The sequence below is a fragment of the Cheilinus undulatus genome, linkage group 19 (assembly GCF_018320785.1).
Source record: "Cheilinus undulatus linkage group 19, ASM1832078v1, whole genome shotgun sequence".
NCBI classification, from domain to species: Eukaryota; Metazoa; Chordata; class Actinopteri; order Labriformes; family Labridae; genus Cheilinus; species Cheilinus undulatus.
Window position 1 is genome coordinate 37,603,208 of NC_054883.1, and position 27,728 is coordinate 37,630,935.

Genomic DNA, 27,728 nt, shown 5'->3' on the forward strand with positions numbered 1-27,728 from the left:
AGCCTCTAGTGGCTATTTGAAGAACTGTTTGGCACTTTGCCGCTGAAGGGAAAAATGCTAAGTAACATGCAAGATTTTAAATTATACAGTTGTATATTATGAGTGCAATGGTTCCAGGGTTTCCATGTTAAATCAGTGTGCGTATGCATTAACTTTTGGTTGCAAAGAAAACTAGTTAAATTGCTTTTAAGGTCTCAGATGATGGCAGATGATTCAGCGGTAAAGAAACTGATCACTGAAGGACATGGAGCCCACTCAGAACTTCAAGCTCCGCAGGTGCACAACCAAATAAGACTAACAGGAACAGTCACTACACATAGTGTCCTTTATTGTATTTTTATCTGAGCAGACTAACAGAGTACAGCGTGTTCTGGATGAGACTGCCCTGCTCAGAATAAGAAACAATAAAGGGTACTGTGGGCACTGAAACTCCACTACTCTTGATGGCAATTCATTTCAAGGTAGGAGGAAAAACTCAAGGCTTTCTGCAGGCTGTCACTAAAGCCAAAGATATGGTTAAAATGCTAGTATTCCATTAAAATGTGCATTTCCCACCTCTCTCTTATTGTATTTTCTTCTATCCATAGGCAGAGTGACGGGGTGGCTTAAGCCCTGAATGTTTTCTCAAAAGCACAGAATCTTCCAGGAAAGCTAAAACTGTGTAAAAATGAGTGCGTTGCTGATTTCAACATGGACATTTAACTCTTAAAGCCAAAAATCTGATTTTTTTCCCCCATGACAAACTTGTACACTCATTGCTGTGTAAAAAGTGCTTTGAGCATTACTCTAAAGACACAATTTTCAGCAATTTTGTGAATAAGTCAGTGTTTGAAACCCCATATGTTTCTTTTTTTCTGTGAAAGTGAAGTTGCAATTTTAAACCTTGACACCAAAGTCCTGCCCTACCTGTGCAAGCAACTAAAAGAAAAGCATCATTTCTAAGAAGCAGAAATGAAAATGATTGAACTTTAACATTGTGTATGAGGATTTTAGAATGTAAACGGCACTTCTGGTGCAGTTACATAGATTAAGAAAAACTGATGTATGCACTTTTTTGGGGGGGGGGGGGGGCTGCGTCATTTTGACCAAATAAATTGTAGATTTATTGACATTTTAAATAATAATAATAATAACAATGATAATGTTTATGTATATAGCACTTATCAAAACCAGCGTTACAAAGTGCTTTACAAAAACATCTGGCAAACAGCCCCCCTGGGCCTCCTTATTTGGGCTTAGCCCCAGATATTTAAAACATCTGGCTCCGCCCCCAAATTTTGCAAAGCATAAATGATATATTCAACTTCTCTCGATAAAGAGAGGATTAAAAATATATATATATATAAAATACTGCTGTCAATTGATGAAAAAAAATTAATCAAGTTATTCAAATCACTATGCTGTGATTAATCATGATAGATTACAGCATTTCTTTGGTTTTAGTAATTTTTAGATTTTTAAACGTTCTTATTATCAAGTGTTTATTTTCATTAATTTAACTTTATGTACAGCACTTAGAAAGCACTTTTTTATTTAAAAATGTATTATTATTATTATTATTATTATTATTATTATTATGATTATTATATCTATAAATTAACATTTAAAATACTAACATTTACTTGTATTTTTGTTTGAGATAAATTAGTACATGTATGGTGTTTAAATAAAGAAATGTTAAACTAAGTTTTTAAACTTATTTGTGTTTTGTAAATCAGAGTGTCTTAATTCACTGAGCAATAATATTTATAAACTGCAGTAGAGCCCAGCAGACAAACACATCAGGTAGTAAATAACTTGTGCTGTAAAGTGAATGATCAGGTGTGCTGTTACCCCGTTACCGCTCGTGATTAATCTGGAAAGTTATATTAACAGGCCTGCTGTTAAGTTTAGTGGAGGACGAATAATGGTATGGGGCCGTTTCATCATGGTTTGGGATAGGCCTCTTATCTCCAGTGAAAGCCTGACTTAATGCTTCAGCTGACAATGCTATGCTCCTAATTTTGTGGCAACAGTTTGGGGAAGGCACTTTCAGGATGAACTAGAACAGAGATTGAAAACCAGGCCTTCTTGTCCAACATCAGTGCCTGATCTCAGAAATGCTCTACAGGATGAATGGGCACAATTTCCCACAGAAAGCATTCCAAGAAGATTGGAGGCTGTTATAGCTGCAAAAGGGGGACCAACTCCACATTTTGTACTGATTGTAGGCGTTAATACCAACTCATGCCTTTAGTGTAATCTTTGTTTGTGCTCTTCCCTCAAAGTTTACTCCTTCCCAATGTTATTGCTGTGGTAATTGTGAAGTCCCAATGGCTTCAGGAAGTTTCTGTTTACCTGACACTTGTATCACACCAGTGGGTGAGACCCTGACTTCACACACCTGCCAACCTCCCACCTCTGAGTAGGTGGGATCTCTTGCTATTGTTCACACACCTCAGTCAGCACCCTAATGCGAAGGCAGAGAGGAGCAGCTGCCATGTAAGGCTTGTTTTTCTATCTCCAGGCTAACTTCAGCAGGTGAAGCACTGTTTTGTTCCCTCTGTGGTGATGGCTTGTTGCATTTAAGTAATGGGCTGTGGAACCAGTAAGGTGCTGCCCGAGGCCTCCAAGAAGGGCTACGTCAGTGTGGTGCAATCGCTCATTGCCTTCAGTAAAGCTTGTGACGGAGATGACGAGCCAAAGAAGCATGCAAGAGGAGCGTGGTTCTCCTCCGGCGTTAAGAATCCTCCACAAAGGCCGAATAGCCAACAACAGATGCAAAGGCCGCAGGATAAAGTCGCCAGGTACAAGGACAAATTTGACCCAAGAGTGACTGCAAGGTAAGTGTTATTACTCTGGATTCACCATTGAAACACAAAACAGTGAGTTTTGGAGCAAAATTTAAAGGGAAATGTCAAATTTAAACCTGCTTGTTGGCATTTAACTATAAAATGTCAATGAGTCTAGTCATGCAGGGTTATATTGCTTATTTGTGTTGATAAACTGTGAGTAAATTACCCTTGTGCCAACCTTAATTATGTTGAAACATGCCCTTTAACTGCCAAAAACAAATAAGACTGGGATATTAGTTTAAAAATTTCACCAGCATCATGTTGGTGTTATCATGCTTGAAGAGTGACCTTCAATTTCAAGTGTGTAAAAGAGAGGAAAATAAAAATGAAGGCTTAATAATCAGCCCCTCTGTAAACAAGTGATATTATCTTATTAGCCATTTTGGAACATTTATTCATAAGTGGATTATTTGCAGCCCAACACAAGGTGAAAAGACTTATTAGGAGAGCCTGCATATCTCATGGGAGTTTTTTAATGTCACCAGGTTTTTGTATTTTACCCAGCCAACAAATATCAGCCGGCATGCAGAATAAATTTGTAGGAACAGCAGATATTTGAGAGCTATTGGCCTGAGAATGGGTTCATACTTGGCAGATGATAATGCTGGAAATACAGGAAGAGGCAGGTGCCTTTAAGGCACCGGTGATAAACTCAAGGCGCAGGGGCCAAATCTGGCCCATGGAACAGTTGTATCCGGCCCGCAAGATCATACAATCTATTTATCATGACTGGCCCAGCAGTATGAGGTCTGCAGATTTCCTCTAGTAAACGTGTAAACTTAATGTGGCCAATGTAAATTATCCTTGTTAAATTATAAAAATCTGAAAAAGTAAAGAGTAAAAGAAGTTGGATTAAAAAGTCAGGAAGGTAAGAAAACGAAATAACAGAAATATGAGATCATCTTGTGGGTCGGATTTAACTGTTCCACAGGCCAGATTTGGCCCCTGACACCTATGGTACAGTGTGAGCACATTAATCAATGATCTTGCGTCTTATTCAGTCTCGCATTTTGAGCCATCACGACTGCTGGAGAGTGGGCTTGAAATCGCACATTATACCTGGATTAAGTCTGGCTAGACATGAAGTAGGAGGTCAGCAGATGATGTATCTGATCACCTTCATGCCAGGCAAACTGGTGAACCTGTGGGGAAAAAATACTTTTAGTAAAGTGTAGGGATCATACTCAATGAACCCTGAGGCGGAAGAACACATACTGTAGCTGAAGCTTGCATTTCAAAATAGTGCCAACACAGAGACTTTCTATGTGGAAAAAGATGTTTTTGGGTCATTTCTTCCTAAAAATCGTTAAATTATATGGAGAAACTGTGTCTGTCTGTCAGACCATATATAGCCTTGCTTACCCACAATGCTCTCTAAAATCTCTGGAGGCCAGTACTGCACCAGGATAGCAAGAACTGTATTCAACCCAACTTAAAAAATATTAAACTATCCCTAAACCTAACCCTTAACCTAACCCTACTCTTCAGTTTTTACTGGCATGAAATAAAACAGCCAGAAAAATCTTTATTTCTTACAGGGAACATATCCTCATGGCTGCCTCAGGCATAAATGGCCTTATTTAAATGCATATGCACATAGCATAGTGAGGTTGTATGATCAGCCTCATGGATCAACTATGTACATGTTGTCAATTCTGAGTTTTAGCCTGGATTAGATCGATACACAATACCAGGATTGGATCAATCCATTATTTCTGAAGCAAATCAACCATTCTTATTATGTTAAACTTGCATTTCTTTTGCCAAAAAGAGCTACACAGCCAATCAGTCTTAAGATCTGTTTTTGATTTCTACATTAAAAAAACAATCATATTATTAGTGACCTTATGCCACCCTTTCCATTTCAAACAATAGACTTTCTTAAAACAAGAAAAAAGAAAGTAAAATACTGCATAATTCAGGCTGCTTTGTAAACAACAAATATTATCTGATCAGCTTGTTTGCAACATTTATTCACAAACGGATTATTTGCAGCACAACACAAGGTGAAAAGACTTATTAGGAGCGTTTGCTGCTCTCATGGGAGCCTTTTAATGTCACAATTTTTTTCATTCTTCTCAGCCCACAAATTCCAACCTTGATGCAAAACAAATTGTCTGCAGTAATGGGAGATATTCATTTTAATGACCTAGGACTACCTTCCTGTTCTTGTCTGGTGAAAAAATAGAAAAATAAAGTCTTTAGGGGGAGCGATTCCTCTGCATATAAGTATTGCCTTGTTAAGCAGTGATCCAAACCAAAATCATTGCATATGCATGTATATGCGAGTGTCCCTGCTTGACTTTGCAGCAGCAGGCTCTACAGCATGCAGATATCACCCCATACATCATGTGCAGCTGCTCTCGCAGACATTGAGTGCTATGCAACAGTGTATCATGGGATAGTTATGCTGTAATGACTCATCATTCCCCCCTCTGCCCCGTCAGATACGACATCAAGGCTCTGATCGGTCGAGGAAGCTTCAGCCGCGTTGTGCGTGTGGAGCATAGGGCCACTCGCCAGCCCTTCGCCATAAAAATGATGGAGGTGGAGGCCCCTCAGGGACGTGAGGTGTGCGCCTCGGAGCTGGCGGTGCTGCAGAGAGTGAGCCACTCTAATGTGATTCAGCTGATCGAGGTGTTTCAGTTTCCACAGAGGGTTTATATGGTGCTGGAGCTCGCTACGGGAGGGGAGCTGCTGGAGAGAGTGGTCAGCAGAGGCCACTTCACAGAGAGAGACGCCACCCAGGCGCTACGAATGGTGCTGGCCGGGGTGGGGTACCTGCACAACTTAGGAATCACCCACAGAGATTTAAAGCCAGAAAATCTTCTCTACTATCATCCCGGGGCTGACTCCAGGCTGCTGGTGACTGACTTTGGACTGGCAACTTTTAACAACAAAACATGCCAGGTTTCAGGTCTCGGCAGGAGTGACACAGGCGATTATATAAGCGCTGATAAGACCTGGACCCTGAGAACCACCTGTGGAACCCCTGAATACATGGCCCCTGAGATTTTGCAGAGGAAACCCTATACCTGTGCTGTGGACTTATGGGCCTTGGGGGTGATCGCCTACATCGTGCTGAGTGGGTCCATGCCGTTTGAGGACGACAGTCACACACGGCTCTACAGATCCATTGTGAGAGGAACGTACAGCTTCACTGGAGACGTAAGTTCACCAGGCTTTTCTGTGCACATTTCACTTTAGTTGTGTGAATTTTGTTTTAGTCCTCTTATTATTTTTTGTACACTTTTGAACAGATTACAAACTTGATGAAATAGTTGAACACTGGTCCTTACAGGAAGGTTACGTATGAAAACCAAACTTACAGTTCATCTGATTTTTTGTAATCAAAGATCTATTTTTAGCTCTTCTTAGTCTTGTCTTCTCCTGGAAAAAGGTAGATAGCAGTTATGAAAGCAGAGCAACACGAGTACTGGGCCTTGTATTAAAGAGCATTTGATGGCTAAAGTTTTACCTCCATGTGAACATCAGCTTGAACGCTTCAAATGCAGATATGGATATTATTAATGCACAACTATCCTCACTTTATACAACAAGTTAACAAGCTCAGTTTAGTGTAGAATATGAAAGAAAATCTGGAAAATATTTCTGTCTGACACGCCTGGTATCTTGTCATCTCTCTCTTTCCTTTATCCTCATCCTTGTTTATCACAGCGAGGAAAATAGGAATGGGATGACAGGGGGAAAATCAGTGTAATCCATCATGCCACATCCATCGAGGGCTTGTTTGCATGCTCAGTTAGGACAGTGGTTCCCAAAGTGGAGGTCAGGACCCCCTGGGGGGGTCACAAGACAGTGACAGGGGGTCCCGAGATACCTTCAAAAAACATTTTTTTCCGGTTTTTGTTGAAATATACAATCGGTTCAATTTCAAGTAAAAACATGGTCATCTGGTGAGATTTATGCTGAAATCTTTAAATGAATTCTTCAAATCTATGTCTGCACTTGACTGTTCTTGAATGGCACGGCTATGTTCAGCTATGTTTCAAGCCCCCTAAGTGACCATGGGGGGTCCCCAGTCTCCATCACTGTTATTTTTGGGGTCATGGGCTGAAAAGTTTGGACACCCTAACTGCTGGGGCTTTTCCACTTTTCCAGACCTAGTCTTGCTGATTTACTTTTCTATCACCAGTTCGGTCACGCCGGGCTACGCCACACCCAGAATGGCTCTGCTCTCGAGCCAGGCCCAAGTCCAACCACTGCACCTCCAAACAGGCCTCATTGACATCCTCTGTCAAGGACCCCGTGCAGGCGTGTTTAAGTATCAACCACCGCAGCAAACTTTGAAATACCTGCCGGATTACCAATATAAGAAGAAGAAACTTTGAAGTGGAAACAGTGGGTACGAAAGGGTAGCTACCATGCTGAATCAAACCAAGCCACTCGATGCAGGGGCGTAGCTGGGGATTTTGGGACCCCAGGAAGAATATTACACAGGGCACCCCTCAACTGGCTAGCTAAGCAACAAATGTGGTGTCATTTTTTTTTAAATATCTATGCATTTAAAGCATTTTTTAACCATAAAGTCCGCTATTTATGAGAATTGTTTCTCCCATGGCTTGATGTAATGGGATAGCCCAACCTGAACACACTGAATACGGTGGAAAATGGCTTATTTGCACCAATTAGCTTTGAACTTCTGGCTAGCATTAACCTCCTAGGTCTGACAAAGCTTTTGGTCCTGACTGAAAAAAGTATGTTCTGTTGGTCCTAACCTGGCCACACACAGTCCCGTATTAAATCGGTTCTTTCAATTTATACACTACATTTTAAACAAATGTAAACTCATTTTTTCTTCATGGAAGATAGATAAAAATCAGACAAACAGAATGAAAGATACACAAATGAGTCAAGAAAATATGAAATACCAGGTCTAACACTCAATGATCTTTGAAATGCCTTGGACGAACTTGTGCAGCATTCACTTCCATAAGCTAATATAATGCTGACCTACAATGCCCAGCTGGAGGACACGGATATTATAGCTGCAGGTTCTGCAGTACATGACATGTAAAAAGTTTTTCCCCTGGCTTATAAAAGTTGTAGAAGTAAAGTTTAGTTTTGTTGACAGCTCAGGTTCCCTTGAAAATACATACATATTGGATGTTTTTGTTCCGCAAGATTTATATCCAGTGTCAATGTTTACTGTATATGTAGCAAAGCAGAAAGTAAGACTGAGGAGTCTGAGCTGATGGATGAGGTTTTAGTGTTTGGGCATGCAGCAGGTCCAGAGTGTTTTCTGGTCAAGTCTACAAATTTTGTTTGGTTTTTAACTCTGTTTATTAGTCAATAAGAAAACTGTAGAGAATAAAACCAGAGGAAAGCACACATGTACACAAGTGTGAAAAACAGCAGCAGCAAAAGAAAGCAAAAGAGTCTAATATTGTCAATAATCATCTTTTCTTGGCCTTTATTATACCGCAGATGTAGTCTATCATAATTTTACACCAAGGCTACTTTCTGTCTGTAATGGCACAATGCATGGGAATATTAGTTTAAAATGTCAACAGTTTTTGGTTGAGTACTACCTGGATCACATGACTGAAAACAACCTATAGCAGTGATCATCAACTGGCGGCCCGCGGGCCCCCATATCTTCCCATCCGGCCCCCAGAGCATGATCAAATTCTAAATATGTGCAGAGGAAAAATTCTAGAGGGAAAATGTTATGGTACTTTGGGAACATTAATTTTTATTTTATTTTTTATTAGGGCTGTCAAAATTGCTGCATTAATGCGGATTAATCCACCATCATGATTAATCTGATTAAAAATTTTAGCAGCATTTATCTTGTCCAGGTCTATTCACCCCTTCAAATACGACCTGAGATAGCCAGTGGTTTTTGGGCCCTTTGGCCATCCACAGCATGACCAGGGGTTCATGGCAACCCTATTTCCCACCAAGATGCCACCCTAGACCAGGGGCATAGCCTGAAATTTTGGGCACTGAGACAGGAAATTACAAAGTGGCCCCCTTGCCCGGCCACCCAAGCAAAAAAAAAGGTCTGTCGTTTTATGAATATCTATGCATAAAGTATTTTTAAAATATAATTTTCTTATATAAATGAGCAGTATTTTACAATGGTTACATTAGATTTACATGTATTATTTCCTTTATAGTTTTTAAGTGTTAATTAGCTTTTATTCAAAGTTTGAGACAATACAGGCCATTTTAGCTGTTTAAGCCCCATATCTGGAAAAATGTTTTACAACACTGCACATGTATTTCTTCAATAATGACATTAATAATTTAAAATATATATATATTTAAATTATAAATAAATAAAAGTAAATAAAAACACACTAATCATTCCAGGCTCATCAAGCCCCCTATCCCAACTGTAGGCCTGGATTATCAGTACCCTTTCTCCTCTTGTGCTACACCTATCCCCTGGGCCAGTGGTTCCCAAAGTGGGGGTCGGGACACCCCGGGCAGGGGGGTGTGACACAGCGAAGGGGGGTCATGGGATGCTTTCCAAAAACAAAGAGAAATTTAACATGATTTAATATCAGAAAATTTACATATCATTGCTTAAACTAGAAAAGCACTCGGAGAGCACAGACCTCCGCCATCAGCCCTATCTCCCAATCATGAAGAATCCTTTAAAAACATTCCTGGATCCAGACAGTGATCTGGATCACTCCCAAAATCTAATTCGCCAATTACTCCCTCCCTGGTCGGGTGGAGTAACAGTGAGGCAAAGCATTGGCTCCCCTACGTGTGGACTGTCATGGCAGAAGCACCCATGGTCTCACTGGAAGACTAGAAGTCATGGCAGAGGGTGAATATTCCTCTATTCCTCCCAGAACTGTGAGTATTCTCGTTACAATTCACTTTCTTTCTCTCTGTTACGCTCCGACTAGTCTCCTCGACCGGGCATGCATCTTTCAAACTCTATAAACTCCAAAACCTTGAATAGAAACACACCCAAAATGCTGCTGGGATTGAAGTTACTCATGTCCGCCATCTCCTGGTGTAAAGTGGTAACAGCGCAGACCTCTGCCATTAGCCCTCTCTCCCAATAGTAAAGAATCCTTTCAAAAAATTCCTGGATCCAGACGGTGATCTGGATCAGTCCCAAAATGCAATCAGTTCTTCCTTATGCCATTTCTGACATTTCCTGAAAATTTCATGAAAATCCATCCACAACTTTTTGAGTTATGTTGCTAAAAAGCAATGATCACATAACCTCCTTGGTGGAGGTCATCATTGTTAAAGTGAGTTCAATTTGAAATAAAAAAAAACAAAATTAACAAGTGACATTTGTGCTTAAATGTAAGTAAAGGTTATAAAAATGGAAGTTTTGTGCAAGATGCTTTGTGCAACATTGTGCGCTTTATCCCCTCAAGGGAAGGGGGGGGTCCCCGATCTCTGACACCATTATTTTGGGATTCTGAAAAGTTTGCAACCCCTGCTCTAGGCGATGCTTACTCTCTTCATCTACCCCTTACTCCACCCTAAACTGGACTTTATTTTTTTCAACAGATTATTTTTCCCCTGGTGATATGCAAGGACATCCAGAGTACAACCGGGGTTGCGTCAATCCTCCTTTCCATCCAAAGGTGCCCTCATGTGGGCTTACTTGCCACATCTACTCTTACTTAAGCTTTAATTTTTGACCCAAATATGCGTAAAAGTTCTGCACAGTACTGTACATTCAATCTTTCAGAGTACTTTTGGATAATCCTCATACAAGGATTTATTTATCTCCTTAAGGAGCGCTTTTATGCTGAAGTGCTCAGCTTACAAAGGCTATAAGCTGCTATTTCAATACCTGCATGAAAACAGCTCATGCAACAGATCCAAACTCTTGGAGCAGTTTCTCACAGAAAAAGTTGTCATTCTTTTTAAAACTCAGTTTCTCTTGCATAATATAGACTTGACCCTTGCCTCTAGTGATGCAATTTTGACACTGTTTGGACAGTCTCAGCTCAAAATTTCCTCTGCTGTGCTGCCATGCCGTCAAAATTGAATTTTTTTTTTTTTTTTTTTTTTTTGCAACCAGAGAATCAGGGACACAGTTCAGTGTGAGAAAAAAAAGTTCTGTTTCTGCTCCCAGCTTAACAAAATCAATTTAAGCGAAACTCCCATCTGCCATTTCTATTTCAACACTCAGACTTTTCCCCAAAACACAATCTGGCTCATTGCATATCACATGCATGCTTTGTGAAATTATTCAACACAACATAAGGCTGCTGCATATGAGAATAATTCTCACCTTCATCATTTTTAATAGAAGAACCACAAATAGCTGCATCATTCCATCTGTTTTTGGTGTAAGAAATATTCGATAGAGCATGCAGCGGTGCAGGTGTAAATAAGGTGATGTTATTTTCCCTCCTTTTCCCCTGTAAAGCACATGAATGGATCTGTGAAAGTTTCTCTTTGCAGCTTGAGTTTGGCTCTTTGAAAATGCTTGGAAATGTGGAGAAAGGCGGCCTCGCATGTTGTATTTTTTTCCCCTCCTTTCCTCTGTCATACAACTGGAGAAGTGGGTATTTTTAACAGCCTATTCTGTCAAACTCAGTGGTGAGTTCGGGCTTGTTCTTTCACGCTGATTACACCCAAGGCTGGATTATTCACTGGGCTTTAAGCCTGGCCCCGATTCCCCGGGATGCAGTCTGACATTTTAGTCTGGTATACGAGAGGCTCCTTTACATTGGGCCGGGACTATTATCCCTGTGTTTACCGCTGCACTGACCACCAACTGAACAATCATCAGGAAAAAAAAGCCTTCCCAGAGTTTATGCAAGAGGCTTATTTCATGTTTTTCATGGTGGCTTTAGACATAGCTCATATGTAGGCCACACTGGAGAGAAATATCCTTGAGAAGAGAAAAAAAACATCTTTGAGGGGACTGTATGCAAAAGCCAATTTGAGAGACAGAGGAGGATGCCATGCCTCTTGTTGTCAAACTTTCCACAAGGATTTTGTTAACCTGTCTGGGTTTCAGTCCAAGCAGTCTGCTACAAATATTCAAAACCAGCCAGGTGTTTTTAGTGAAGATTGGATTTGATGAAACAGATTTGATAAAATAGTTGTTTTTCCAAATCCATGAACCTTTTTAAAGCAACTTTCCTCTGCTGCACAACAAAGCTAGCATTATTATAAAGACTTCACACCTTTCTGTGTGCTTAATGCTGCTTGGGAATGTGGGTTGTGCACTTTAGTAAGAGGCTACAGTTGGATTTATACCTTACGTCTAGTCTATGCTACAGTGCAGTGGTTCTCAAATGGTGTGGCAAGGCACACCAGGCAAGTCTAGGTGTACCTTTGGAATTTGTGTGACAATGCATCATTAATTCAACTGTACAATGACTGAAGATACTATAGAGTAAGCAGGACACGGTATTGATATGCCGAGCCATGATCAGCTGACAGCCAGCTGATCCCAATTATCACCTCCCTGCTCTCACAACCAATCACAGCTCTTTCTCTCGACACAGCAGTGCATTTAAATATGGCATACTTCTCACTAATCCCTGCTTGCCTTGATGCTGATGCACTACACTGCTGCTGCTGCTGCTGCAGGCAAAGCTTAACCTCCTTCACCCTAGCCTCCTCCTTTATAGCATAAAACTTGTTGCACCCTCATATTCAGATTCATGATACTATGGATGAATTGCTTTTTAACTAATTCTACTGTCTTCAAAACACATTGTCATATATGTACCTATCCATATGGGGGTTTCTAGCCATGCACTCTTTGTAAGTTCAAATATGCTGCTTGACTAACCCAGGAAGCATCTTCTGAGCAGAAACTCCTCTGCCAAGTAAAACTGTATATACCATTATGCATTAAAATGGTTAAAGTACAACAACAAAAATTAAAGAGGGTATTTTGCAAGGAAATTGGTAAGTGTGCCAAAGTTTGAAAACCACTGCTGTAGTGTGTGCTGAAGGTCTGCATAGCCCTGTACCCTACAGAGAGGCCTATGCATATAGATCAATCCTGCGGCTGATTTGTGGGCGCCGCCATCTTGAGCGGCCGCCATTACTGCGGTGGGACTGCGGTGTCCACCACCACCTGCTGCTGGCTGTGATAGCAGTTGATATGTTTGGAATAAAAACGTTACAGAACCACATGGGAACTTTAATCGGAGGGCTATGACTTCAGTGATATTTTACAAATTAAATATATTTACCCATGTTGAATATCTATTTCAGAAATACAGTGAAATGGTGAATTTAGACCCAGAGTTCACGCTAGACTCTCATAGCTGACCGACCTCCAGAATTCCACTCATGAACAACTAATGGACATAACCAGCATTAGGAGCAATAACAGACACAAACACAAACACTGTGATCCAGTATCATGTTAAGACAAGAGCCACATATTTCCGTACAAAACCTGACCTGAGTCCAAAATAGTAAAAACCGAACCACACCTTAATCCGAGCTGTCCATTTTGTCATTACAGCCTGTCATTTAACACAGATGACCCATGGCTAAAACTTAAAAATGACTGATAAAAGTCATTAGTTCATTTATTTGCATGTATGTCAAATAGAAAACATCATAAAGTGTGACCAGCTGTTCCTTACATATGCCATTTGTTGTGTTTCACACATTGAACAACACTTGGCTTCACGTTAGCTCCCTGTTAGCCTTTAGCTCATTAGCAGCTTACAAAAGCCAAATGTCCTCCACAGAAAACACCAACGAATTGATGTACCAAACCGCTAACCAGCAGCAGATTAATGTCAGACACTGTGCTAAAACTCTGCATTTTAAATGAACATTGTTGCTTACCTAATTGATGATTTTGATCCTCATAAGGTGATGAATTCAGCTGCAACCGCTGTCAGCATACAACTTTAAAACCCAGCTATCCTTGTTCTTGGAATAGTTAAAGAAATAAACGTCTCCTGTTGAAAGTTTAGTGTACTTCTTATTTATCCCCCCAGCAGCTGAAGTTACTTCTTCACTGTTGTTAGCCTGGGATAGCCCTGATCATGCTGTTAGCACGGAACAGCCCTGATCATGCTGTTAGCACGGAACAGCCCTGATCCTGCTGTTAGCCTGGATAGCCCTGATCATGCTGTTATCCTGGGATAGCCCTGATCATGCTGTTAGCCTGGAATAGCCCTGATCATGCTGTTAGCACGGAACAGCCCTGATCATGCTGTTAGCCTGGATAGCCCTGATCATGCTGTTATCCTGGGATAGCCCTGATCATGCTGTTAGCCTGGAATAGCCCTGATCATGCTGTTAGCACGGAACAGCCCTGATCATGCTGTTAGCCTGGATAGCCCTGATCATGCTGTTATCCTGGGATAGCCCTGATCATGCTGTTAGCCTGGATAGCCCTGATCATACTGTTAGCCTGGATAGCCCTGATCATGCTGGTAGCCTGGGATAGCCCTGATCATACTATTAGCTTGGATAGCCCTGGTCATATCGTTAGCCTGGATAACCCTGATCATACTGTTAGCCTGGATAGCCCTGATCATGCTGTTAGCCTGGATAGCCCTGATCATATCGTTAGCCTGGATAACCCTGATCATACTGTTAGCCTGGATAGCCCTGATCATGCTGTTAGCCTGGATAGCCTTGATCATGCTGTTAGCCTGGATAGCCCTGATCATGCTAACCAGCTTCATGTGAACAAGTCCTCTGCAGCCAAAAAGATCTGTTTCTTCCTGCAAGACTCCAATCAGTTTTAAATACTGTCCCATATTCTTGAGAATTGGCCACAGGTAGACCTACTTACCTACTCTCTGAAGTCCAGTACAGCTTTATGCCTGGGTCTTACCCAGTCTCCTCACTCAGCTACTACTTCTTCATGTTCGTGTCGCTAAGCTGTCTTCAATCCTCCGTGTTTCTGCTTCATTATTCGCTGCATCCTTGATCCTTGAGGTAATTTGAGTGTTTTTGCGAAGCAGATGGTAGGATTAGTTGGATTTGTTTGTCTAGTCTGCTTGTCTTGTTGATAATTTACCTAACATCTTTGTTTTTAAGGCAAAAGCATGTCTTGGTTTACCAAACATGTTTGACCATGTACTCTTTTTGAGCTATCCTCTGCTTTAAAGTTTACTAATCTCCTCCTGACCATGTGTAGATCTTCTTACAGCTCAGTGACAGGCAGTAAAGACATCAATCTGCACATTCATACGATGACAATATAAAGACATCAGACATGCCTGAGTAGCATTTCAGGACTTGATGGATCGCCATCAATCTCATTTTCATGTTGACAAGACACTTATTCTCTGTCACGTTTAAGTATCCACCCCCTGTGATAGACTGACAACACGCACACACAAACACACCCGCTTTGATAGATAATATGGCTGTAATGTGTGACAAAGGCTCATAAGTATCACCCAAATGTGGCCCTGTGCCATCACAAGGGTTCTTCACGTCACTCAGAAGTGTGCTTCTCTTTGGAACGAGCAAAGCTTCAGCAGCCTGAGCGATTCCCTCCACATATTAAACTCCACTTGAAAAGTTTTATTTGAAATGAGCTGTCCGCCGACTGAACAAAGTGACAGGAAGACCAGACGAGTGTGCCTGATGCTTTTCATAGCAATAGGGAGTGAGAAGACTGGCTGTCTGCGAAATACCAGAAATGTATTTAAAGCCTGTTCTCGCTCCAGAGTCATCAAATACAGCAGCTTGGTCAGTGCTCTAATACATCAAAGTATGACACTTGAAACACCCTTAATTTTCTTGATGCTGTTGTCCAGCTTATTGTTGTGATGTGGCGTAGGAGTCAATGCAAGATAAAAAGTACAAAAGTCCACCCCTGGAAAAGTACAGAACAACAGTACACTATATGGACAAAAGTATTTGGCCATACCTGTTAGTTATTTAATCTGGGCGTTTCAACCAGACCTGTTATCTCAGGTGTATAAAATCAACCCCTAGCCATGCAGTCTCCATTTGCAAACACCTGAGATACAGAATGGATGGATGCCAGCTTTGCAACGAGACAGGTCATGGCATTTTATCTCTGATGGATATTCCACAGCCAACTGTAAAAGATATGAGAAAGTGGAAACGTGTAGGAGCAACAGCAGCTGCATGCAAGCCTCACATCAGGGGTTCTCAATCTTGGGGTCCCTTGGGGGTCACGAGACACTAAGTGGGGGTCTCCGGATTCCCTAAAAGAAACTAAGAATATTTTTTTTTTAATTCCACTGTTGCCACTTTACACCAGTTGTGCCAAATTTTAACCAGTTTTCATCTTTTTTTCCCCACAGATTTTTAACAGAGTATAGCGGCCAAGTGCTGCCACATAACTGAGATTAGCTGATCTCACACAGGCCTTTATCAGCTGACGGCAAGGTAAACCATTCTAACCGTTCTATTGGCTAATCGCACTCATGCTGCCATATTTAAACTGCTCTTGCCTGGCTACGCTTTCCTGCTCCCTCTGCAATTATACAGCCGTCCTCCACCCCAGTTCCTCTTTTATGCTGCCTCTGACTTTATCAGTGTCAAAAGTGCTAATAAAGAAAGATTATTTATGCACACAACATGTGTGTTTCTTGACAGAGTGGTCCTGACTGGAGTTAAGTTACTGTAGAGTTGTAGTAATCATCAAGGGGTCATCAAGTACATTTGCACAAGGGTAAGATTTAGTCTTGACAGAGACTTCTTCAGCTAAACAATAATTATGGGTTTGTTAGTTTGTTAGCAGCATAACTCAAAAAGTTGTGGATTTTGATGAAATTTTCAGGAAATGTCAGAAATGGCATAAGGAAGAACTGATTACATTTTGGGAGGGATCCAGTTCACCGTCTGGATCCAGGAATTTTTTTTAAAGGATTCTGTACTATTGGGAGATAGGGCTAATGGCAGAGGTCTGCGCTGTCACCACTTTACACCAGGAGATGGCGGACATGAGTAACTTCAATCCCAGCAGCATTTTTGGGTGTATTTCTATTCAAGGTTTTGGAGTTTATAGAGTTTTCTTTGCCTCACCGTGTCTCCACCCTCTGAGTGCTTTTCTAGTTGTATTTGTATTAGTATTTTCTTTTTAAAATGGAGTACATTTGGATTCATTATCGGTGAGATCTATCCATATTATCTATAATTCAGCAGGCCTCAAGGAGTCTGCCCACAGAATTGGCCCTTTCCCAATTGTGATTAAGCACCAATATAAACTGACTTTTGCCACTTTTAATCAATTTTTGATACTTTTTGCCCCTTTTTGCTTCTGTAACCCAATCTTTTTTTTTCCATTTTTTACCCTTTTAAACCACCTTTCCTGCATGCTTCATACCACTTCTTTGTCAATTTTCGCCCCTTTTTAAACCTTTTCCCTCTACTTTTTAGTACCATTGTTGCCACTTTTAACCCATTTTAAAAACGTTTCCCCCCTTTTACTAATTTTTGCAACATTTTGACCTCTTTTCACTACTTTTCCTGCCAATTTTGCTGTCCGTTTGTGCCACTCCACAACCCATTTTGACATTTATCGCCCATTTTTGCCACTCTCTAACCCCTTTTCACCACTTTATCTGGCCATTTTTGCAAAATTTCTGCCAGTCTTAACCCATTTTTTTTTATTATTTACTAATAATGGCTAACAAGTGAAATAATGTAAGAACAGATCAAATGTTAAGTCATTTTAAAACTACATCAATTGTAGTTTTAGAAGGACTCTATCAACCCTGCCTGTAACTATCGCAAACTCATGTCAATGCAGATCAGGCGGCACACAACAACATCTTCTCTGTGATGTAAAGATTTCACTGCTGGTCTTTAATCTTGTTTCATAAGGAAATTCTGTCCAGTTCTGATAAAACTGTTGTTATACCATAGCTACATCCGAGTTAAATGCCACAGCAGCAGCAGCCATTGCTATCAGCTTCCAGTACAGATAATTCCACCTATAGCTACTGGCTCATTCTCCTCAAATGATGCCTTTTCAGACCTGGCACAACTGTTTCTGATTGGATCCTTGCAAGATGGATTTGCCTGATGACAGACATGAAATCTGGCCAGTTCATCTGCTTTGCAAGATTAATTGATGGTAACTTTAATGCTTTATGTTTTTAAAGTCTCTATTTTCAGAGAAACTGCATATTGGCAGTTTTCACAGTGCTGTTTTTAAAACTTTCCATTTCCAGGCTCCCCAAACAGTGCTGTCACATAACAGAAATGCAGCAAAAGGTTACCATGTTCAGCTGAAACTGTTGTGTAAACACGGCCTTGGAAAATGGATCACCAGGATTTCTTCTTTTTCTATGTGCCTCTGCAGGCTTCCTGCAGACTCAACTTCTGATTAAATAGGCCACACTTGACTTTTAATAAACACAATTTGCATGTGTATCAAAAAAGTAGATCAATATCAAATGCTTAATTTCAAGATGTAACTTTTTTTTGCCACTCGGGGCTTCCGTAGCCTAAAAATCTTGTAAACAGAATGTTATGTAAGCACACGTATCACCCCATGAAACTTATTAGTTTGAGGTTTTCTGACAATTTTCTGCTATTTTTTATTTATAAATAACAGATTCAATTTGCTCTGAAGGAGAATAAGGAATGTGGATGACCTCTTTGATTATTCACACTTTCTCCAGATGCTTTTAAAGTTTCTCTTCTTCTTTGCATGCAAATCTGTACTCAGGGGCTGCAATTACAAAAACCCCTCCTCCAAAGGTATCAGTAACCTTTCCTGTTTATCCAAGCAGAATACCAACTGTCAGGAAATGTGTGTGGGTGTGGGGGAATGTGGGTTTGAGGTGGAGGTGAGAAATTCTAACAGCATCAGCCAACATAGGCTCCTCAATCTACCCACAATCCCACCTTTGCATCACCATAGCAGCACATAACAGACATACATCCCCTCCTAAACAGCCTCTGGCCTTAAGACCTGCAGTGCAGACTCATACTGATGCTTTTACTCAATACTAACAGAGGGGAGAGGAGGGGGATGGATGTCAGGATGGAGGGAAAAGAAAGGAGGGCAGAGGAAAGCGGGTGTAGCCTTGGGGGCTTTTCACACCTTATCACTCAATCCGTTTGCTGCACGAAGCGTTTCCCCTCGCACGCCATCGGACCATCTCGTCTGCTGTGTGGAAGTGGATTTCTCTGCATGCATGTGGGTCTGCATCATGCATGTAAAGCACAAAGCCTTGCAAGCCAGACAGCAAGGTAACCTCCTCTGCATACTGCCGCCGCCGCCGTGTTATTGAAGACACACTTCCCTGACCCAACCCAAACATCTGCATCCTTCAGCAGCAAGGCAGTGTGGGTAACAGCTGTCCCAGTCTGCCCCCTAGTGAGCAAAGGCGGAACAAGACAGCCAGCCTCCACTTCTCCTCAGTGTATTGTACATGACAGCCCAATCTCCTCTGTATCCGCCGTATTGATATTTTGATTAGTACACTTTATCCGGGCCCTTCACCTGAATTAGCAGCAGGCTAACCCCGTCTACATTTGGACTTATTATGATGTAGCATATTTAAAAATCTGCAGAGTAGCAAACTGCTGCCAGACCAATCAGATTTGAGTGAATAGTGAGGCGGGGGAGACTCACACGGAGTAGTTCATTACTCAAAAGTGCATTATCCTCGTGATCACATTAGCTTAATCCAACCTTCTGGCGTTTTCTTCATTTGTTGCAATTACATCTCTGTCAGGTGAAGATGTAGCACGCCGAAAACACATTCAGCAGAGCTTCTCATTCAGTCTAACAAGATGTTGCTCAATAAGTCAAGCCCCGTAGGTTCCTCCACTGCTTACGTGCCATATCTGCTCTCCACTCGTCTCTTGCTTCCTTCCCTGGCTCAACAATGATGTATAACACCGGCTCTCAGCCCCTTCCTCCAAACACAATAAAGCCTTTGTTTTTTGACGTGAAAAATGTTCAGAATAAGGTGAGGAGATAAAGTTCCTGCAGGTGGCTCTGTTCCAAGAAAAAAACATGTCTTTTCTACTTTAGGTGTTGATAGCGAGGAGGAGGGAAACTTTTGCTACCTCTTCAGAGATTGTTTTCTCTGCATCCTTCACCCTGAGCAGCTGGGCTGTGGGACTGTGGATGGGTGGGCTATGTAGGGAGGTTTGTTTCTAGCAGGGGACGATGAGATTGAAGCGCCAAACACAGCAAATAATAATCTTCAAATTTTGATTTTTCATGATGGAATGAATGATAGAAATGCATCATACAAGATGCACAGGTAGGCAAAAACTCTGCTGTACTGATCAGCAACATCATTTGCTCTATGGTGCTTTCTCAGGTTTGATTATCGGCCATAACTTCTTAAGGCAGGAGCTTTTGTTAGGAAAGCATTTTAGCTCAGCACCCTGTAATTTAGGGTGAGTAGGACTTGATAAGTTTAAAAACTTGTCTTTTTATTTGAGCAGAAATGATTTTTTACCAAAATTCATATCCACAAATCTCCTGCACATCCTCTTTCTGCAGAAAATACAGCACTGGATAGATTTCAGAGCAGATTTTGTGGCCTTGTGTCAGTTAGTTGTTTGTTTAAATTGGTAATACATGTCCCAGATCTACATCCCCCCCCCCCCACACACACACACACACACACAAAGGCTAATTCCTCAAAAATTCTTAAACATATTTTTAAAGTATCCCACAAAAGGTGCCCAAACTTCTTAAAATTTTCTCCATTGAAACTATATCATAAAGCATAAACATTTCATTGAAAGTATTAAAGGAAATTCCCCCTAAGTACTCCCAAAAATTCAAATCAAATCAAATTTCTGAAGACTATATAGAACATTACCCAAAATCCCATGTAAATAATAAAAAAAAAATTTAAAAATTCCCAGAAATTCTAATCAAATTTATTTATGCCCCCCCCCCCCCCCCCCCCAAAAAAAATACTAAAAAATAAAAAATAAACTCTAAAAATGTTTATGAAAATATCTGAGAGAATTCAAAGCAAATCCCCCCACAAACTTAAATTGGTATCCTACAACAAGTATCCTACAACAAGTATCCTACAACAAGTATCCTACAACAAGTATCCTACAACAAGTATCCTACAACAGGTACCTGAACTTCTTCAAATTTTCCCCATTGAAACTTTATCATAAAGCATAAACATTTCATTGACAAATTTCCCAAAAATTCCATGCAAGTTCTGGAAAATATTCAAGGAAATTCCACCTTATTACTCCTAAAATTTCTAATCCAAAGACTACAACAAACATTCCCAAAAATCCCATGAAGATAATACAAAAAAATTCAAACAAATTCCCTGAAATTTGAATGAAAATTTGAATAAAATTTTACAGATATATATGTAAAAACATACAACATTTGTTGCTTCGCTAGCTGGCTAAGGGGAGCCCTGTGTAATAGTCTTTCTGGGGGCCCTAAATCCCTAGCTACACCCCTGGTTACTGGTACTAGTGTTGGTATGTGAACTAGTATTTTTTATGAAATCATTGTTTATTAAAAGTCAGTTTTGTGTCTTTTTGTGTGGATACATTTTACTCCAAATGTTTGCATCTTAATTCCTTCACTGAGCAGAATAACTGTGGCAAAAGAGTTTATGGAAATTTCAGACCCCCCCTCCCTCTGCTGTTGTTCCTACTCAACATTTCCTCTGTGTAGCTGGGACAATTCAAGGGACCTCTGATCGAGTACGAGGAACATCTGCACGCAAGCAGCTGCTTTCACATGTGTTTTTCATGGCACAGTAATAAGAAGACTACAGAATCACCACCAGTGGCAACGAGGAAAGCCAGACTTGTTATTTGTGGGAGCTCAATCAAACACTTCCTCTCCTTCCCAGGGAAAGTGTCACTCTGTGTGTCTCTCAGGTGTGAAATAACAACACAAAGAGGAGAAAGTTTGAGTGAGGAGCATTTCTATGGCTCCTTCAGCAGGGCAGCTCTGCTCAGACGCACACACTTCTCTCCAGTCAATGCACTGTGAGAATAAGCGAGTCCCTGCTTCTTTGAATTCCTCTCACCGGCAACAGTCTCGCGATTGTCAATTTCATGCTTGATTAATTGTCATTACTCGGCGAGAGACAAAAAAAGGGGGAGAGAGAAATGCATTTCAGGATTAAAATGGAGAGCGAGACCTCCCTAAAGAGTGAGATTTAGTCTGTGCGAGGTTGAGCGAAAAATGAGAGATTCTTTTTTATATGCACACGGATGTATCAAGCTTTTATTCCTCTCAGCCAGACACAGCAGAGAATATTCAAGCTAATTGGTAGACCACTGCGGAAATCATTTCTGCATCTTAAAGCCCCTGGAAATTAAGCGTGAAATAGTAAAAATGCATACGTGATATCAAAGTTTAGAGACTTAGTAAAGCTGCTGGGAGGAAGTGTCATGTTGTGTTGATCTTGGCGACCCCTATTGACAAAGACATTAAGACAAAGTTTTAGCTTAGGTGTTCCTATTCCCGCCCAAATGCATTGCATTGCTAATGGTGGTTCTGTTAGCAAGGGTTACATCAGTGTTACTCAACCCTGCTCAACCAAACAGCCAAATTATTGAAAAATATCTCTGCAAGAGCCACAATCTCAGTGGTGAAAAGTGGCAAAAACAACTTGAAGAAGCAATAAAAATAAGTCAAAGGTGGCAAAAAATGGTCAAAAAGCAGCAAAAATGAATGAAGAGGGTGAAAATGGGGAGAAAATATGGAAAAAGGGTCAGAAAGTAGCAAAAATGGGTGAGAAGTGACAAAAAAACAAGTTAGAGGTGGCATAAAATGGTCCAAAAGTGGCAAAAATATGGCAACAGAAAATTAAGAAGGGTGACTAAAATTGGCAAAAAGCAGTCAAGAGTGGCAAAACTGGGCAAAAAAGAGGAAACAGTGGTATTCGTCGGCAAAAGGTAGCTTACATGGGTGGAAATGGGGAGGAAAAAGGGCAGAAACTGAATAAAAGTGGCAAAAAATTGGGAAAAAGTTGCAAAAAGAAGTGGTAAAAATGGGCAAAAAAGCAAGAAAAGGTGTGGTCTTTAACGATAAAAGGTAGCTTAAATGGGCAAAAAATGGTGAAAAATGTCAAAAAAGGGATAAAAGTTGCAAAAAAAGAGGTGGCAAAAAAGGGCAAAAAGAACAAAACAAGTGGTATTTAATGTTTAAGAGTGCTTAAATGGGCATAAAGAGGCAAAAAAAAAGGTGAAACAGGCAAAAATGGGATAAAAGTGGCAAAAATTGGAAACAAGTGGCAAAAAGAAATGGCTAAAATGGGCAAAAAACAGGTAAAGGGGGTATTTAATGGCAAAAAGTAGCTTTATGGGCTGAAAAGTAGCAAAAAAAAAAATAGTGAAAAGGGCAAAAAAGTTTTCCTTTCTAAAGGTTTTTCTGGTGGAATAATATTTAAAGTTAAGACATAAAAGAGCCACAAATAATCACAAAAGAGCCACACGCTGAGTATCGCTGGGTTACATAATCAAAACTTGGTTTCTTCTGCCAACACTAAGCACCACCACCGGGAAAAGTCATAAACAACACAGATTAAAATCCTGCAGCCAGAAACATACCTAGTAGGCCGCTGTGGCTGCTCAACATTGGCAGGCAACTAGTTTGGCCTATGGACAATGTTGTAAACAGCCAAATAGCTGCCGTAAGACTTGTTATATCAGGAAAGTTCACTGACTTAGAAACAATCTATTACAACAAGCCTTACAGCTTAATTTAATGGCCAATCTAACAGGAAGTGCAAAGTTTCATCTAAAAGAGAGGTGCTGAAACCAAAATATAACTCAGGCAAAGGCCATGAGGAGATAATCCAGACCCATGTTCAGAAATCATACCCCAACACTGGCTCTGACAAGTATCTTGATCTTTTTTGTTTTCAGTATAGACTGAACTTCTGAGTCTGAATCAGGTGTTTGGGGTTGATCATAAGATCAGGTTTTTATCAGGCACTCATTGAAACACCTGGAAATTGAAAATTTCAACCTTAGAGTGTCATTGCAGGGCAGCACAATGCTGATTTATGTCTGTTACAGTTTTGAAAATTTCACATTTTTATGTAGTAAATCAAGATCAATGAAGTGACCAAATATGGTTCCTTGCCTGTTAAGGGTAAAACTTTTTCATAAAGATGTATGGATAAAAAAATATAAGAAAAACACATAAAACTTGAAAGAACATTTAATTTTAACTTGTGTCATCAAACATATAAATCTCTCTCTCTCACACACACATATAAATACATTATATGATACTATAACATAAATAACAAATACATATGTAACAATATAACAACATTTATGAATGCATAAACTTAACAGAAATGGCAAATATATGTGAAAAACATATACAATAAATATATATTTTAAAAACTAAAATAATATAACAAGCAAATATATATGGAAACAGTCTAAGAATGGGACTGTGAATAAAATCAGGGAGAGGGTGCTGGTATTCAGACAGTTGCATGTTGGCCAGATCAGCCTTCTTCCAGGTGGTTTTCCTGCAGGCTGCTGTTTTGCTGTTGATAATAATAATAATGATTTTTATATAGAACCTTTCATCACACTCAAAGCATTTCACAGAAACCATAATGTTTTCACACCACAATTACACCAAAATCACACAATTTATAGCTAAAAGCAGGTATAAATGTCTCACTGCATCACTGTATAATGTTATAAAAACTTGTGGCACCATCCATTTCACTATTGAGTACTGTTGTCTGCGTTACCATGCATGATTTGTGAAAAAAATACGTAGTGTTATTTACTATTTGCATAAGGCGTATGTCTAAAAATACACATTTCGTCATTTACCTGAACCACGCACATGATCAAATATGGTCATATGATTTTCACACTGAAATTTTGACAACTATTGCTAATCCTAAACAAACAACACCTATCTACGATGTGTGAGTTTCATCAGCTTACCATCTTCAGTTTTGATTTTATTGCACTTTTTCTGTGAGGAGGTAGGGGAAGAAATCCCTATTTTGCGCTGTCCAGGGAAAGAGGGAAGTTAGAGAAGTTGGGGCACTGCTGATTGGTCCGATGGTGTGATGTCACTATCTGTGATGTAGTGTGACCCCGAATTTCCATATACAGCGTGTGCGCCGCGCACCGAAGCGCTGCGGGTTTGCTCCGACCGAAAGGCGAGTGACTTCGCCCACTGGAAGCGAGTCTAGAGCGCTGCGCCACGGCGTGCAAGCCCTGATCAGCAGGAAGAGATCACAGGAGAACTGCGAGTTCACGCAGGAATAGCATGTCAACAGCTGACTATTTTACCTTTTGGGGTTAATTTATCATCCTTTCTGGAATAAATCCATGATATTATTGCTTCCTCCATTGAGTGAGTAAATTAGGAAGTTAAAAGGTTCATGTTTGCTTAAAGGATCTGTGGTTTTATGTTCTGCTGAATGGCTGAGAGAAGTCACATGATACGTTGACCTCACTGGGCCGCACAGCAACACTATTTTGGAAGGCCGCTGAAGTTACCATATATAGCCCCTTGATAAAGGGTTAATAGGGTTTTTCAGTAGAGGATTATCAGTAACTGTAATACCAGTTATAAAGTCTAAGCTTGCTCATCTGGTGCAGACTGCCATGAAGGTGGAGTAACGTAAAAAACGTTCTCTGCAGTCGATGTATGAGCAACCTGTCCGTAGGTATGCATACAGTATTGACTGATTCATTGCACATCCTTCTCACATGTTAACTAAATTGGTTTGTTTCTCACCTCTATTATGATTTTGAATGTTTCTTGAAGGTTGTGCACAAATGTCCTGGTATTCATTCTTTCTCTGATCTTTTAACACATTTATCTTCCCTTTATTGTATTTTATCTTTCCTTACTTCACTGGATCATATTGCTCCATACCGCGCAGCATCATATCATACTGCTCAGTATGGTTCAGTATCATACGGTGTTTCACTGCATCGTATCATGTCGTATCGTACTGCTTTGTAGGTTTGGATTGAAACTAGCTTTGAATGCCTTTGATAAAAGTAGGTGGGTAGAAAAATCAGCCTTTGAATCTAAGTTCATTTAAGAACACTGATAAAGCTTATTTTGTTTTCTTCTCCACAGCCAGTCGTCAGTGCTATCTCTTTAAATGTGATGCCAAATAAATCGAATTCATCATCTTTACCAGGGATATTTTATTTAAAATGAGATGAAAGCACAAAGGTCATCAATTTCCTGCGGCAGCCTCCTATAACATGACAAAGAACCGAAGCTGTCTTGAATAATTTAACGAGCCTGAATCAAGATAATGATTCTGATGTCTCCTCTCCCACCGGAAATACGGCGTGGCAGATTTCAAAGCATTTCTGAATGTCAGCCTGGGTCATGACAAGGGAAACGATTTGCTATTTAAATGAACAAAAAGCAAACGACCCCTGTGAGGCTCATCTGTGTGCTTTTATTGTGAAGCTAAATGCAGGATACGAATAAGCGTGCACCCAAATCCCACGCACTCAGGAGGGCTGTCCTACCTCCCAGGCGTCGACTTTTCCCATACCCGACTTGCTGCCTCCCTTTGCCCAGTGACATTTAGCTTCCCTTTGAGTTTAGTTCTGCTTGTTAGGCCTGTAGAGCGCAGGGATCATAGTTTTATTGCTTTGTTAAAGTGAAATCTCATATCTCGCTTTGAAGAGGCTTTGAATCTGTGCGGGCGCCTCATCTAGAGAGCCTACTGGTGCTTTTTAGAGGACTGTGGGTTCCTGAGTGTCTGTGTGTGTAGGCTGGATTGACATCTTCTGAGCTGAGGGCTTTTATATTCTCTCTGATGGTGCTCACTCTGCTCTGCTTCCTCTATTTCACAGCCTTGGCCCTCAGTGTCCAACCTGGCTAAGGACTTTATCCAGCGCCTGCTCTCGGCCGACCCCGCCGCCCGCTTGACGGCAGACCAAGCCATCCGTCACCCCTGGGTGGCCACCATGGCAGCCAGCTCCTCCATGAGGAACCTCCATCGATCTATTTCCAGGAACCTGAGGCAGCGGACGTCCCGCAGCTCCTCTCGGTGTCCAAGCAGCACATTGAGCTCCGGTGGCTCCAACAAGCTGAGGCTGGCTACACACTAGATGATTTTAGGGACTACTGTTGGGCCCAATCTGCCCCCCTACCATCACAAACAATCCAGGGCTTGTTGTCCTATTCAACCAATTTTTGTCCAAATTATCCTCAAGTGTGTGGCACAATATCTTTGTTTCCCTTTGCCTATAAATAGTATTCAATCCCAATGGATGTCTTACCCCTGCTGGTTTTATAAATAAATGATGGTCATTATAATTTGGCTTTTTTGACCAAAAAAAAACAAAAAGAATTCTTTAATGCAGTGTTACTCAACCAAAGAGCCAAATTGTTGAAAAATACCTTTGCAAGAGCCAAAATCTAAGTGGTAAAAAGTGGGTGAAAGTGGCAAAAAAATATGTTAAAGCTGCAAAAAAGTGGCCAAAATGGGTGAACGGTGGTAAAATAGACAGAAACTGACAAAAACTGGGTGAAAAGGGACAAAAAAAATGTGGAGAAAAAGTGGCAGAAATGATTGAGCAATGACAAAAAAAATGCCTTAAGGTGGCAATATTGGTAAAAAGCAGCAAAAAATTGGCAAAAGAAGAGAGAAAAGTGACTTAATTTGGTAAAAAGCAGCAAAAAGGTGGGGGAAGATGAGTGAAAAAATAACTAATATAAGCAAAAAGCAGCAAAAGGGTGGGGGGAAATGGGAAAACGTGACATGTAATGGCAAAAAATTGGCAAATTTGGCAAAAAAAAGGGAAAAATGCAATTTGCAAAAAGCAGGACAAAGGAGGCAAAAACTGGTGAAATGGGGTAAAAAAAAATTGATTTTAGTGGCAAAAAGGGTAAATAAAAAAGGCCAAAACATTGCAAATAAGGGCAATGGGGTCAAAGTTACCTTTGTTTATGGTTTTCTGGGGGGATATTTCAAATTTAGACATTTCTCTTGCTGAGGTTATAATGACCACATTTCCTGATTTCAC

General features: G+C 40.6%; 1 protein-coding gene across 1 annotated transcript; it reads left to right on the forward strand.

Annotated features, from left to right (window-relative positions):
* The first annotated feature begins 2,571 nt into the window (after positions 1-2,571).
* Positions 2,572-26,810, forward strand: LOC121527714 (serine/threonine-protein kinase H1-like). Its single transcript, XM_041814741.1, has 3 exons — positions 2,572-2,822; positions 5,282-6,002; positions 26,553-26,810. Exons 1-3 carry the CDS (start codon positions 2,572-2,574, stop codon positions 26,808-26,810), a joined length of 1,230 nt encoding a protein of 409 aa, XP_041670675.1.
* Positions 26,811-27,728: the final 918 nt, after the last annotated feature.